We start from the raw sequence: 15,523 nt of genomic DNA, 5'->3' as shown, positions 1-15,523 counted from the left end.
AATATCAAAAGACAGGATGTACAAATTCAGCTGAAAATTGAAGTGAATGTATTTTTAAAAGTGGCATGTACTATGCTTACTGAACTAAGATGGGTGGGTAGCAGATAGCACTATATACATTCACTGTCAATAGTTTTTGTTGGATGTATTATAGGAATAGAGTCATCAGAGGTCTTGCTATGCCATGAAAGATAACTGCACTAAAAGAAAAGACATAGAGAAAGTATCGCGCGATGAAGAAAAAACAATTGAAAAATCCCTTCCTGTTCGAGATAGCTATCATGACTTCAGCTCACGATTTTGTGTCCCCACCAAAAAGGATCATTAGCACTAAGAAGAACCAAACACCTAAGGCACTAAAAGGAAAGGAGAAAATGCTGAGAGTACAAGATTTTTAAAAATGGGAGGCTAGTATTAGACTTTTGGATGAATTAATTCATATTTAGGTACCTGTCTTGACTGAGTCAATTTTTATCCCTTAAGTCTGTCATTTTCACCAGTTTCAACAGAAATTGAAAGGAATGTTTGTAAAGGTCCCTCTTATACATTCTCCCTTGTCCTTTATGCTCTTCCTGCCTTTCTGCCTTTCTTTGGGTTCTAATCTGCTCTATCTGCACTAATAATTTAATCAAACTTGCAGCTCTTTTCTCTTCTACATGTTTTCTTCTCACAGATCAAATGGTTCCCTGCAATAGCGCGCTTTCTTTTCCCATCTTTGTCTTTCCTTTTTGCCTTTTCTGCTTCCTGATTTACTTGTTCCTCTTTCTCTCTTATATTTGTACTTAACTGTAGTGGTTCAAGACTGCAACAGTGGAACTGTGCTTTCTTTCATTTATTTCCCAGAGTCTGTAGCTGGTGATGCCTTTGAAGAACAGGGACTAGGTAATTTAACTGAATTGAAGGTCCATTATATCATCCAGTCTAACCTCCTGTTTATGACTTCACAAATCATTAAGCCATTCCTTCACTGAGCCTACTGACCCTTTAGCTAGACAAAAGCATTTCAGTTTTCTTGAGACTAAATTGCTGTATGCTTCAGGCAGGGCACACAAGACACTTAGGTGCCTCAAAGCCCAAGGCTTCTGTAACAGCTGAGGACTGACTAACGCTCCTAGACTATCTGCACATTTTATCAAAAACATACAAATGTCGGATGACCCAAGTGAAAGCAGAGGGAAAGAGGGGGAATATTGCTTTATTGCTTTGTGTGAGAGAACGGAAATGCAGACCCAGGAGCGGTCTGGCAGCATTTCTTAGGTCAGCGGAAGTAAATGCAACCATGACCATGTCGATCTGTCCCCTAAATGTCTGGAAAGAAACAGAAGTGGTTCCTCAGCCTGCAGGATTTGGCGCTCCTTGGCCAAGATAAGTCTGGTATGCAAACCTCTCCTCATGCTGCAGAAGACAGTAAATTGTTTCCCTCAGTTGGGGTTGGGGTTGGGAATTGAAAAGGAAGAATTTTATCCTAACCTCAGATCCAGTAATTAGTTTGGCCCTCAGCAGCTACATAACATCCACCCCTGCTGCCCACATATCTAAGACAGGATGTTCTCTGCATTTTTGGAGTCCTCTTGTCCCAGCTCCTTGCTTCAGTTAGGCCAGGCTCCAGTACTTTATAAGAAGGCACAATCCCCATTCCCTTCTCTCAGCCTAAAATACATTCGGTCAGTTGTGCACCATGGAAAAATACTTGCCATCTTAGGTGCAAGGTTTGACAGCATTTCATGTAAATGAAATAAAACACTTTTCATGTAAATATGTACATGTTTTAAGTAAGCTGTGGGAAGTAAAGGCAATAAGGCAATTATGTTCTCTTCATGGCCCCAGACAAAAGGCCATGAAGAAAAGAGCATGAATCTCATAGTCACCTGTATATATCACACTGAATAAACTAAGAGGTATTTAGCTATAAACTTTTGATTCTTTTTTCTGTATAACACATTTGCTGATGTCCACTCAGGCTTATAACCTTCATGCTACTTCTCATCTGTAAGTCGTTTGCACTGTAAATTCTTATCACAGAATGCCCTTATGCATGCAGATGGCACACATCTGCAACCCCAGATTTCTGTACTTTGTATTTTTTTGCATGTCTGTATGCCAGACATTTGCAACAATTACATACTGAGCTAATACATAAATGACTACAGATCACCTCATGAAACCATGAGGGGATGAATACTGCCTGACCATAGATGTAGGATACTCATTTTGTACACCAAATGATGGAGAAATCTTCAAGGTAGCCGGGACCTGAGTTTGCAGGTAGCACAGCAGCAATTAATGAGGAGACTTAATGGCTGGGTCCACAAGCAATGTTTTCTCAAAGCCAAAGCTTCAGTGAATAAACCATGTTTCCTGAATACGATTATACTGTATATGAACTCAAGAATATAGTTGCCCAGTATAGGTAACCAGCAGGTTACCTGATTACTTCAGCAACTCAGCTGAAAAATTGCTCTAATTAAAACCTGCAGGCAGCTAGCATTTGCAGTATTACTTCAATGATGTTCTATAAAGCAACACTAGACAGAAAATTCCCGTCCCATAAGCAGTGTAGGGTCATCAGTATAATCTTTAATGGCAATGAGTCTGTGATTTATTTCTCTTGCCTTTCCAGCAATGTTGTCCACTTCTTGCTGCCAGAAACGGTGAAGGAAGAAGGATTTCAGCAAGAAATTGGTTGTTACAGGACTGAACTAGGTGCTTGAACATAGGTGTTCGGTACTATCTGATATTCTCTAGGGTTGCCTGCCTGGCTTTCCAGGAGGGCACAGCTCTCCTGTGGGTGCTGGGTGTAGCCTGCCAGACCTCTTTTGGGTATCTCAGGTACCCTCAGGCATGTAAAATGGCAGTACATCCTATGCTTAGGCATGGAGCCACTACTTAGATGAGATATTCATTTGATCTTCCCCCCTCTCCCCAGGTATGTCTGCATGTGCATACATACACAGAGCATCTAGGAAATACTGCCAAAATGCTATGTTTTGTACCTTTCCTACCATGTTCAAAGACATCCTCCTAACTTAAGGAGGCCATCTGTGCACTTTCTTTCTTCACTACCCCTTGCTTCCCAAACATGCATGGCCAAGCTAGCCCGTCAGTTATTAACTTTCCCTGCTTCCCACACTGCAGTGCCTGGCATGCAAATTCATTAGCACTTCAGCTGTCTCTGTGGGGATTATGCCCATAGGCAACCAGGCATATGGACGAGACCTTTAAACCAGCAGTACATGGTACATTCTTAGCTACTCTGTCCGCATATTTTTCCCACTGCTCTTACAATACCTCCCCAGAGCTCCTGCTTCTGTGCTTAGCACCAGTGAAGCAACGTGGGTGTCCTCCTCCGGGATGCAGACGTGCTCTTTAGTCTTGCTCCTGCTAAAATCAATTGAGGCTTAGTCCTATGCTTCAGCTGGTATATAGGTAGCCCCTCAGTGTTAACTCATCGATATGGAAAAGATACTTTGACAGAAAAATTTTGAAGGGCTTTCTTGCAAATGAAGGAATAGGGACTCTGATATCAAACAGACTTGTCCTGCCCATGAATATCTTTATTTTCTCTTGCAATGACTTTATCTAAGCCCCTTGATAACTGCATTTGCAAAATGGGCTAAGAACATGGATCAATCTTGCTGGCAAGTATCCCAGTCCCTGTAAGCACACCAAGAAAAACACAGAAGTTGCATCTTGTTAGTCTAATCATGGAAGTACATTCAAATTTCAAACATTAAACACTGCTTTCTACCATTTAGGTATAATTGCTAATTTTCATCTGTAGAGAGGCATAGAATCAATGCAGCATTTAAAAATATTCTGTCGACTACTGAATACTAACTGACGAGCAGGCTGAAAAATATTACAGTGTCATTGTTTGGAGTCACATATTTGTGAAAAGATGAAAGTTATTATTATTAATAGCTACACTTTCTGAGAACTCCTGTACCTCACTTTTAAAAGGTAGATATTATAATTTGTTTTTAACTCAGAATGAGTTAAAACAATATAAGGACTCCATGTATCACCAAATTCAGTGCTTCCTATAGCCCATGCTCCATCATATAATCCTTTCGCTTGAACTCATGATTATCCTGTCTTAAATTAAGGTATTAACTTGTTTGCACCTGCTGGATGGCTGTTATGAAGTTGGCCATGAATATGAATAACTGCCAGCTTAAATCTGTTTATTGCCAGTTTTTTGTTCCTGTGCCAAAAGAGTCACTTAAGCAAAATAGCCTTTTCCCATCCCTGCTGTTTACCTTCCAAAATATTTTTAGAGAGCAGTCAGAGCTCTCCTCAAACTTATCTTGGCTAGGCTCACGTTGCCCAACTCTTTCAGTTTCTATTTGTAAGAAAGTCCAGTCTCTCCATCCCTCTGACGGAGATAAGCCGCAGTCCCTTCCCTGTACTTGCTCCTGTATGAAGTCACCTTTCTGGAGTCCAGAACTGCACATGGGTAAGGCTAGCAGTATCTTTTGTAGTGGCACTAGCACTTCCCACACTCTGTAGCAGATACCATGTCTCATATATGCTTGGGACTGCATTTCTCTTTTCATGGACACGCTGCACTGGAAACTTGAAGTCACCTGAGCACAAACAGCTCATATATTCCCTCTCATATAGTTATACAGAAGTTATACACTTCTGATTCTACAGACTTGTTTAAAACCTGTATACCAGGACCTAGGCTTCATGACTTTACAATTTCATAATTCAGAACCAAAGTCTCTGTTTTCCCCTGTTTTGTAAATATTAAACTTCTTTTGTTTCACCGCACTTCTAATGTGATAATTTCCATTTCTGTAGCTTCATGCCCATTTGCAATTTTCCCCTCCCGTTCAGCACAATCACCCTCACTGAAAGCAGAAAAAAATAATTTAATTTAGGGACCTCTCTTAACAGACTTTTCTTCTTCTCTTTTGATGCATATGGCTAAAATTGTGTTTTAATTTTCTTTGCAAGGTTTACCTCAGCCTGGTGATTGGCAAGTCTTGCTTTTCCTCTGTACTGCCTTCTTCCTGTTATTTTTCAAAAACTGCTGTTTTGAAATTGAAAGCCTTATTTACAAGCCCTCTCGGTTTTTTCCTTCCCTTTAATTTACTCAAAGGCAGTGCAAGATCACATAAACCAAGGCTATATCACATAGAAGAGATCTACAGAAAAAACAGGGAAAAACGGATATAGCTATGAGTGGTTACTGTGTAAAAGCACTGTGATGGCTCTTGTAAACTTAAGTTTGCAAGTTATCTCAGCCTAACACAGATATGCCTACAGTGCCAGCAATCATCTTGACAAATTGGTGACTAACTTGGCAGAGGGGTAGGGAAGTCGAATTGCCTCCTAAGCCCTGCATGTGTGCTGTTCAGTTCTGACACGAGGCATCTCTACAGGCATCATCTACCAGAAGGCATCAAAGGGTTTCACCACCACCTGGATGTGACTTACCAGAGTGCAGAGGCCCTGTATACATGGATTTTCAGTCACACAGCTACGTAACCAGAGGCACTATGCTGCAGTGGGCATGCAAGGTACCCAGCTCTGCAAGAGGTCCACGCAGCAGAAGGATCACACCCACAATGCCTCTTCTGCAGAAATAAAGCTGGACAACTTGGCAAGCTTTATGAATGAAATTCTCTCTAAAATATACCCTACTCTAAAGTCTAAACAGCAGTCTTCTAAAGATGAGGGTTTGTGCTCTTTGACTGACATGCTTAGCAGCAATAAATACCTTTGCAATGAAGGAATGCACATTAACCTCTCTCTGGATTGCCACATATACCCCTCTGCAGAGGAGGGGAGCTATTAAAAGCTTGCTGCTTGTTATCCCATTTAACTCCCTCGGATGCAATGTGGTGAAGCTAGCTGATACAACGCAGAGATATGATGACTGCAGATGTCCTCATAAGTAAATTTTCTTTTAGGATCTGATTATGAGCACCTGATATTAGCTCGAAAGGAGAGTCTATGAAGGTGTGTCTGCTAGGTTGCTCTTTAAGGTGCATTTCTTTTCCTTTGCCACCTTTCTCCCCATCCTGATAATTACTGTGCAGAAGAGAGGTGCAGTTTGTCATCCTGTTTTTCCAAATTGATTCAAGAAAACATTGTGCACCATCAGGAATTCCACTTGTCTTTCATAAAAAACTGCTAATTGAGAGCTATTTTATAAAACTCTGTCTGTGCCTATATTTCTCATAAAACAACACCCATCATCCACTTGGACTCGTAATTCTTTCTCCCCTCATTCTTTTAAACTATTACCTCATCTCAAATCATTTTTTGTGTAAACTGAAGCTGACTGATATCCGGACAGCATCACCAACTACTTTTCTGATTAGTTATACTCACACAGTAAGGGTTTTTGAGTTCTTTCTTTAGCAATAACATCCTAGCTCTTCCAGCTACGACACAGCACTAGAAAAGCCTCCCTTCGTGGTTGCTGTCTTAGGTTAAGCTTTCCTGTGCAAAATCAATAAATATGCTTCTGTTTCCCTGTATACTGAACTTACCTGCAAAAGGATCCTATTTCCATCGTGGTCTTCAGTTTGCCACCTGCCTTCACTGATTGGGCTGCAGGAGTTGGGCAAGAGAGGAACAAGCTGTCCAACATCTTTTACTCTGAACTCCAGCACTGCTGACTCAGTCGGGGCTGGAATTTGGCCCTTTGGGAGTTTTTTTAAAGAAAATTGAATGTCTATGTCCATGTTAGAATAGACAGGGAAAACACAAAAGTCTGCTTTTTTCTGACATACCGGTCTTTTCAGGATTAATTCATACAATTTCAAAATGTCAACAAAGTTTTCATTCCTGCAGTATATGGTGAAGCGGATAATTTCTCTTCCATAATGCACTGGGCGAATGGCCCACAGAGGAGTCCCTGGAGCCAAAGTGTAGAAGTCCTGGCTGCATGGCATGTAAGGCAGGAACTTCCCATGCACTCGCTCTGTGTGATGGTAATGCCAAGGTGGCCGCTGAAAGCTTTCATGGAGCTGCAAGATGGGCTCTTCTCCATACTCCTCCTGCAGAAACAGAATGATAGCAAGGGCTGGCTGAGAAACACCAACCTTACCTTGCTTCCTGCGCTTCTGTGATGCTCGTCTCTCTGAGACTCGAAACAGCTGGAGGTCTGGATGGATCCAGGCTAGAAGCTTATCGATGGCTTGCTGGAGAGTCTTAGATTCTCCTGGGTCTGTGATAATATGTACACTAACAAGGAATGGGTCTTGTACATCTTCCACAGAAAGTTCACCTGATAGTATAAAACGAAAAATATCCATTAGAATTTTAAACCTACTAATTTCCTTGACTGTTGTAAAGATTTAGCTGATCTTTAAAGGAGAAAGACTACTCAGTCACACTGAGCTTTGTTTTGCTCTCTCTCAAGCTCACCTACAATAATCTAAAAATAAGTTACAGAGATATAGCAACAAACAAAATAACTAGGAAGACAGAGAAGTTTTATCACGCATACCACAATAGTTATCTACTGAGGCTGCATCCAAAAGAGGTTACCCAAAGTGAATTTCCGTGCTAGAAAACAACTGATAGGTAGGAAAGACAAAAAAATTGATACAGAGTGGGGATGGAAGGGGCACTAATAATGTGCAGAATGATTGGGGTGGATAGCATTCATCTCATCTTGTTTTAATTTGTTGCTATCTGGCTCAGGGCATGGAAATTACACCACTGAACTTCACTCTACCGCCTTGCCATTGGAGTTTTCCACCAGCCTAAGAGTGCTCTGTGTCCTGAAGGCAACTGCTTTAACAAGCAAGGCAAAGTTTGTAGGGAGAGGTAATATCTTTTATTAGACCAACCAATACAGCTAGGAAAAAAAAAACAGACAAGCCTTCAGGCACACAAGCCCTTCTTCAGAAAAAGATATTACCTCTCTATACAAATCTTGCACTGTTTATATCTTTAGACCATCATGACTAAAACAATACCACAGCTTCAAGGATTTTATAAGATCAGGGAAGACTGGTAAAAGCAGGAAGCATAAAAAATTACTCACTCAAGGGAAAAAAGAAATTTCTAGTTATCCTTGGGAATCCTCAAAGGGGCTCTGTATGCCATGGCCCCTAAAATCTCTCTGACAGCTCAGCAGCAGAGCAATGGCTGGTTGGAGGGCAGGGGAGAAACTGTCATTACTGTTCTGCTGGAGCTGCGTGCCAAAAAAGGTACATATAAAAGATCTAAGATGGCTTAATACATCATCCACGTAATCTGGATATTGTTGCTGAAATGGCTCCATTTGGTGCTCTGAAACTACCTACGGGTATGAGACCCAAGCCTGAGCACAAAGCCTAAATGTGTGAAAACTCAGAAAGGCTTCCCAAACTTTTCATTGTGCAGACCACATTTAATAGAGGGATTGTCTCACAGACTGCTTCCCCTCCTATTGGCAATTGTATGAACCTCTCCCTCCTCCCTCCTCGCATCTGAATAACATTCCTGTGATACTTCAGCCACTGCTTTAATGGAAAAGCAATATTATACAAGCAGAGTATTTTAGTTGCCTTTAATGCAGAATAGCCGCAAGACACACAGAGAAGCTAAGTGCAATTGTGTAGCTTTCCAAAGGTGAACAGTGAATATACCACCAGTCTCCATTTCGGTGCTCCTGAAAAACATAGTATGCAGAGCAAATAGAGCACGAATTTTACCTAGAAGAGGTTTAGAAAAACTGAGCAGATAATCAAAAATACAATTACAGCAAAGTTCTTGTATCTCCACATGAAAAGGGTGATGTGGAGTGACTTTGTCACATGGTTAATGGAAAAAACCAAAACTTGAAGCAAAAAAAACTCTGTTAGTATATCATAGGAGGCTCTGCTGTAACACTTGTTACTGGTAGGTAATTTTTAGAGCTATCTCCTGCAGATAGTCACAGTGTGGGAGAAAGTCAAGGGCTGTGTATGGGGGTAGATGGCTCATGGCCCCATGCATGGGGCAGCAGAACAGGAAGGAAAACAAATTGCAGGGTACAGTGATCTAATAAAACTAGAAAGAAAACAATCACCATAGCTACGTAGTCATTCGTTTTCTAAGACTGGTATTGAAGATGTTCAGCTCTCTTCTCCTGCCATTTCCTTTGTCACACAAATGCTATCAAAGCCTGCAACAAGTGACAGGCTTGATATTTATGCATATAAATGACTGCAGCTTTGAAAGAAGCCTGGGCTCAACAATGCAAAGCAAAGAGCCATCATTCCTGTGGGCTACTTGTTTTGCATTGAAAAAAATCCCTGAGCATGGCTTTTCTGCCCTCCTGTTGCTCAGCATGGTGCACAGACACTGAATGGTCTAAAGCATTTTTCAAAAGTGAGGCTTTGGGGGAGCCAGCGCCAGTATTAGTATTCTGTAGTTATCACCGACTGTGCCCATCAGCACCAGACACCAGAATAGCCAGCCCCGGAAGGCCACCAAAGCTCTGCACAAAACCATCATTAGGAGCTAAGGTGATACATACAGCAGAGAAAACTATCCTTTTTTAAACTAGAAGTAACTATGCTGAAGGGGAAAAAGTGTAACAGATCAGTACAGAAAGAGCTTCAGTACCTATTTTATGTTAGCAGAAGTACTTTTCCTGTAAACGGGTGACACTTTTACATCTCTCATTATGTGGCTTCTGTACTTATAGAATGGCAGCCCTTTTCACTTAGAAATGAAAAACAGAAATATAAGAAAAGCAGAAATATGAGACAAGAAGCTGAGAAAAACTTCCCCTGAGCTGGCGATAAGCTGCAAATTGTTTCTATTTTACTAACAAGTCTTTTTGCTTCAACTCGCAGGGGAGGGGGGAAATGGCACCATTTCTCATGACATAGTTCAATTTGCCCTCTGGCAAACTGTCACAGAAGCAAATGAAAGCTCTGCATATGTATTAGCCTTCCTGTGTTACTAGTTAATCCCACAGAAAATATGAAAATGCTGAGGCATCTATTTGAAAATAAGCTCTACAGTTCTCACAGCTATTACAATTTTTTTTTCCTATGACAGAAGGGAATTAGTTCCTTCTGAGCTGGCAAAGCACTGACATTGCTAAGAGGTAAATACCACCAAGATTTAGAGCATTTTATAATTATAAACTTTTTACTCATCTGTTAGCTAGTACTACCGAGCCTGAGAGGCTAAAGCACAGATCTGTTGGCAAACAAGACAGCCCAAATGCTGAGAGGCTGTTACACTTCATGTCCTAAAGCTGCGAGCTGAAGCTGGCCTGCCTACTTTATGATTAGTCTTTATGTGCTATTTTGTTGCTGATGCAATATTTAACTACACACTTTTTAAACTTCCTGAGCAGAGAAAAAAAAGTTCTCTAAAGCAGAACCGTAATCTTGCCCTCCATTCTTCCTCCCCTCCTTTCCCTGCCCAGTATCAGGATTTATTTGTCAAAAAGATATTCTGACAAAAAGCAGTGGGTGGTGTCAAGTTGGTCTGCGCTAGCTGCTTCTTTTGGATACTACTTCAGTGCAATTCTAGTTGCCTTGTCTTGGGGATGGCCATGACAGGGAGCGGTCTGTCTAGACTAATTGTCTTCATTCCTTTCTTGCTCAGTACATGGAGAGAGGCTGCTGCTGCCTCTGAAAAAATCTGCAGAGGTTGATCCTGCCTGCCTAATTTCTTTCTTCTCCCCTCCCTCTCTGTCGAGAGGGGAGATGCCTCCACAGAAAGAGCCTCTCTCTCACGTCCAGCGACTGCCTAGTCCACCTCAACAAGACGTGCCTAGTGGGATGGTGGTGGGAGCAGTGGTGATTTAGTGACATCAACACCCAAGCACAAAGTGGGAAGGAGTTAAGTGCTCTGCTTCCTTTGGAGGGCAGTATGTTATAAAGCTCAGCCTCTGTGGTATCTGGGTAACACCGCTTTTCTTGAACCCGGCCAGGAATGCAGGATTCCTCATGCCGAAGGAAGCACAAGAAAGCATAATTTTAGGTCAGCAGCTAGTAGCTAGGCTCAGCTGGAAGTAGGCAGGACTGCAGTTGCTTCCCCTTCTCCCTGGGAATTTTATACATTAGACCACACCAGAGGCAAAATGTCCACAGAAGAGCAGATGTTTCCCCCCGCAGGATCAGAGAACTGTTCCTCTTGCATCTGCCTTTTGGCCTCAGGACCCTTGCATACCTGGCTCCACCAGGTGGAGAAGGGTTACCGCAGTTATCAGGCCGTGGCCTGGCAGTCTGGTCTCTCTTTTACAATGCGGGAGGCATAGATACACTCCCACCAAAGCTGTCATCCATGAACAGCCCATGGCCCTTCCTTTCTTGGAGGAGTGCTAAAAGCACTCTTCTATTTCAGAAAAAATCATCCCCATTACTGGAAGTCTTAATGACATCTCATTTTCCAGGCTTCTCCAGTGGACTTAGCAGGAGTTGGCTGTCTGCCTAAATTCAGACCATAGGAGAGCTTAGGTAGGAGATAAGCACTCGTCTCCCTAAAACATCTTTCCTAAACTTCTGTTGGTGAATCAAAATATAGACCCAAAGATCCCTCAGACTCACCAGGGAGAGGCTTAATGAACTGAGTTACCTACAGGGTTAGGCAAACCTGGAAAGTATGTGAGTTAGGATGTAGTCTGAGGCAGAGACAGATTTTAGACACATTGGATCCCAAACCCAGTTTCTGCATGGGAAAATGCATTTGCAAACTGTTAGATAATTTCAGATTTCCAGGCACCTACATTTTCAATTTTCTTATCACGGAAACTGAGAAAAAATATTCATCCTACAAATATTTGACATAAATCATTTCTTGAGCTGGCCTACAACATTGCATTGTGAACACTAGCGCTCTAACTTGCATTTTCCTGATGTGGCATGCTGTTTGAGAACCAGAGTCTGAACTTCTCTGCTCCCCTACATACTGAACTGCCTTATTGCTACACGAGGCAGCAAGATTTCAAATTTCATTCTAACCAAATTGTGCAACACTTTACAAGGGATGTAAACCAGGAAGGGACAGAGGATCGGAACGAGCACGTTAAGCTCCTGAGTTACAGCTCCCACCAGGCAGTGCATGGTTATCAGGAAACAATAAAATAATTCAAAACAAATCATTACAGATCATTAGAAGATATTTTGTTTATTGTTAACAAATAGAAACATTTCAATTGTGGGAATCAGAAGAATTTTAATTGTAATAATAATGTCAGAACAAAACATACTATTTCCTAATTGATACTTCTCAAGATTTCTGTTGCACAGGGAATTTCAGTATTTCCCTATTTTAATTCCATTCAGAAACATAAACAAATGCTGAAATGCTTGCATTTATCATTGAACAGGACCTTCACATTTTATTTGACTCTAATGCAAGATTGACCCTTTTGGCGTGGTAACTGAAAGGCTTCCGGGCAGCCACAAAGAGAGAGCCTATTTTCATAAACAAGCAGCACCATTTTATGGGCAGCTGTGATTGAAGTGGTTCCTGGCCACCTCCGGCAGCAGAACCCACTGGAAGGTCAGGCTTTGATGAGTTATGCAGCACCAATAATCTTTTGAACAAGCACGATGTGACAGATTCACCAGCAACTCCATTCTCTTTCCCCTGAGTTTAACAGCATCTGACAAACGCAGGACTACAGGATAACGTGTTTCTCAGCATGCCCTCCTTTGTTGACCACTTCAAATTCATGAAGGACGTTCAGAAGCAATGAGGAAGGGGATGTTCTGCATGCCATAGCTACAAGAAGTTCATAGCATGAAAGAAGTTTCTTTCATGCTCCCATCAAAGCAGCATTTTCCTGAGGAGGATGTTCTCTGATGGAGATAATGGTGCCATCGTGCTCCCTTCTCCATCCTTACTAATGTATTATAGACACTGCAGAGCAGAACCAGCGTACTGACATGTAATGCAACATGTTCAGTCTGCTTCTCCGGATAGGCAAAGATAAAGGTGCTCTCTGCTGTTATCCAGTCACTCTCGGACCCAAAAAACCCATATTGAGCAGAAATAAGGCTGGAAAATGAAGCTCATTATCCGCATGCTGGAAAAAGCTTTCTCTGATACATTAAAATGAACAGTTTTACGACAAGATGCCAGTGTCCTTAGTGTACAGCATACAGCCAACCCTGCAGCAGTGAATCTTTCCAAGTGATACTTAAGGTCTACCCAGACACTGCATAATCAACTGAAGGCAACGGCAGCTCTTACCATCTGGCATCTTTACTGTTACAGGCTGCAGCAATTGCAGCTCTCCCTCGTAGCATGAAGTCTCTACTGTAACTCCCTGCAGTGCTACAGCTCTCAAGAGAATTCCCATCCCTCCCTCACCTGCACCATTGCCCTGACTTACCAAAGGGTAAAACCTCACAATCAACTTAAGCTGCTGCTGAAAGGTGCTGTATCTCTCTCTTCCTTCACCTCCCCATGCACTCCTGCCTACTCCCTCATGTTGGCCTGGGTACTCATGCAGCTATGCAGCTCAAGCTGATCCTGAAACTGCACTCTGACACTCACTCAGCTGTTTGTAGTCAAGCCCAGTCAACAGTGCCTAGATCACCATCTCAGCTTGCCTTCAGAACCATCCCTTCTTACCCATAGGAAACACAAACATTGTGGCCCAGAGTCATCCAGTGGAAAATTAGGCGCTTAACAGATGTTCCCCATTCAGAGGCTGGCTGTCTGGGGCTCCTTTTGTAGTCAATAGTGAGAGAGAGAATCAAACCTGTGACGGGGCCCATTACTTTCCAATGCCTACAGTGGGAGCCAAAGGGTAATTACCCTTCCATCTTGGGCACCTCAGCTACGCAACTAAAATTAGAGAGAATGGGTTGTGGGTCAGTGTGCTTATCTTTAAGAACATTCTCATTCTGGTAACTTATCTTGTTGTACCATTTTGTCAACAAATGATACATGCTCCTATAATGACCATTATGGAAGAAATGCTCTGGAATTATGGGACTACCATGTCTTCCTTCACATCCTTGAAACCAACTTATTTTATTCCTTTATAGTCAAACTGCTAATACATCACAGCAACACTTACTTAGATCATGAATATACCCTCAATCCCTACTTCCCTCATCTCCCTTCTCACAGCACTTCAGCTTTCTCACATATTCCCTAACTACTTGGCAGACAAGAGGCAGTTCACACTTCGTATAAACTTATGTACGTGCTGCCTGTGTGCCGAATGCCCAGCTGTACGCCGGAGAGAACATGTAACTTGACCTCATATCACAGCCTTTTTTTTTTCCACAGTGACAAAAATTTGTCCCTCTGTCTTCCATCCAGTGGTTGATTCTGATGAAACCTATGGGAACTTAACATCTATGAGATGATCATTTCTCTATCAAAGTTCCCTGAACATAGGCAAGGGGTCGAAAAATGATTTTTAGACAGATGGCATAATCATATCATATATATCCCTTCAAAAAAAAAAAAGGGCTAAAGAGAAAGGAACTTTGAGTGCCACATTGCATTTCTAGCTGTGCTTTGTAATCCTGTGTCCATGACACTACTGCTTTCTCTTTGCAACACCCATGTGCTCTGTCTAGGCTTTATGCATCCTGTGGGCACATCAAAGCAAAGTTTGTGCTTTACTCTGTATCAAGCACTTCGCAAAAAAGGCCTCCAACCCCAAAAAGAAGGTATATGAGACCCTCACACAAACAATCAGTAGGAATCCACAGCAGGTGCTTTCACACCATGGTTACAAGCAAGCAAGCAAACTGTCTGGCAATCCCTCATAAATACCCCCAAGGATAAAGATTTTTCACCAATATTGTGGTCTTCTCCATAAGCTCTTTACTCTTCATACTGCATGATGTTCATTCAACCTGGTATTCTCCTCCCCCAAAGTATGCTGCTGACACTGCACCCTATATTGATAACTGCAATGTTACAAATAGAGTTTAAATTTTTAAGAACATCCTTATTATTTACTCTCTGGAGAGCATGGAGGTCTTATTTTAGTGCTCTTAACTACAACTTTAGCTACAAACTTGCTGGAAAGCAAGAACAGCAAAGTGCTAATATCCTCATACTGCTTCTGGGATTGAGATTTAAGAAAATTCACTACTATGGCAAGACTAGGGATAAAATGGCAGAAATAGGCAACACTTAGCTCTATTTGCCTGTGCTTTCATCTATCATGATGGTGCTAGGGATGTCTAACTGATTTTTCTAGAGCACATTTAGAGTTCTACCTCCGGTACTCACTCTGAACTTTTACCTGTTGCTTACAAAATGCTGGCTTGCTGCATTTGTGTTTCTGGACACACTCATCTACACTATATAATGAATCCAAATCTGCATGGGACCCTCCTTCTCACCGGAGATATCAGCTTTTCAACCTCATTTACATCAAATTCATGTTCATCCTTTACTCCACAGCTCGCTTCCTAACTTATTATGTATACTCGCAACGAACAAAACATATAAGAGTTTGCAGGCAACAGCCACGATTTCAGAAAAAACACCTTGAAGGGACGCATTTCAGATCCTGGGTCTCTGCAAACGTTACCCGTTTTCAGTTCAACGTGTGCAAAAACAGTCTGGAGCAATCGTTCACTGAAAAGCT

General features: G+C 41.9%; 1 protein-coding gene across 2 annotated transcripts in view; it reads right to left on the bottom strand.

Annotated features, from left to right (window-relative positions):
• FAM124A (family with sequence similarity 124 member A) overlaps positions 1 to 15,523 on the bottom strand; it is a 49,225-nt gene that overhangs the window by 9,566 nt on the left and 24,136 nt on the right. For both annotated transcript variants that reach the window (XM_068929902.1, XM_009678591.2), the window contains exon 3: positions 6,507 to 7,246. In XM_068929902.1, the coding sequence (XP_068786003.1) occupies positions 6,507 to 7,246 (740 nt within the window). The remainder of the gene's footprint in view (positions 1 to 6,506; positions 7,247 to 15,523) is intronic.

The sequence above is a fragment of the Struthio camelus genome, chromosome 1, assembly GCF_040807025.1.
Source record: "Struthio camelus isolate bStrCam1 chromosome 1, bStrCam1.hap1, whole genome shotgun sequence".
Lineage (NCBI taxonomy): Eukaryota > Metazoa > Chordata > Aves > Struthioniformes > Struthionidae > Struthio > Struthio camelus.
The sequence above is the reverse complement of the archived record's forward strand: the minus strand, read 5'-3'. Positions and strand labels throughout refer to the sequence as shown.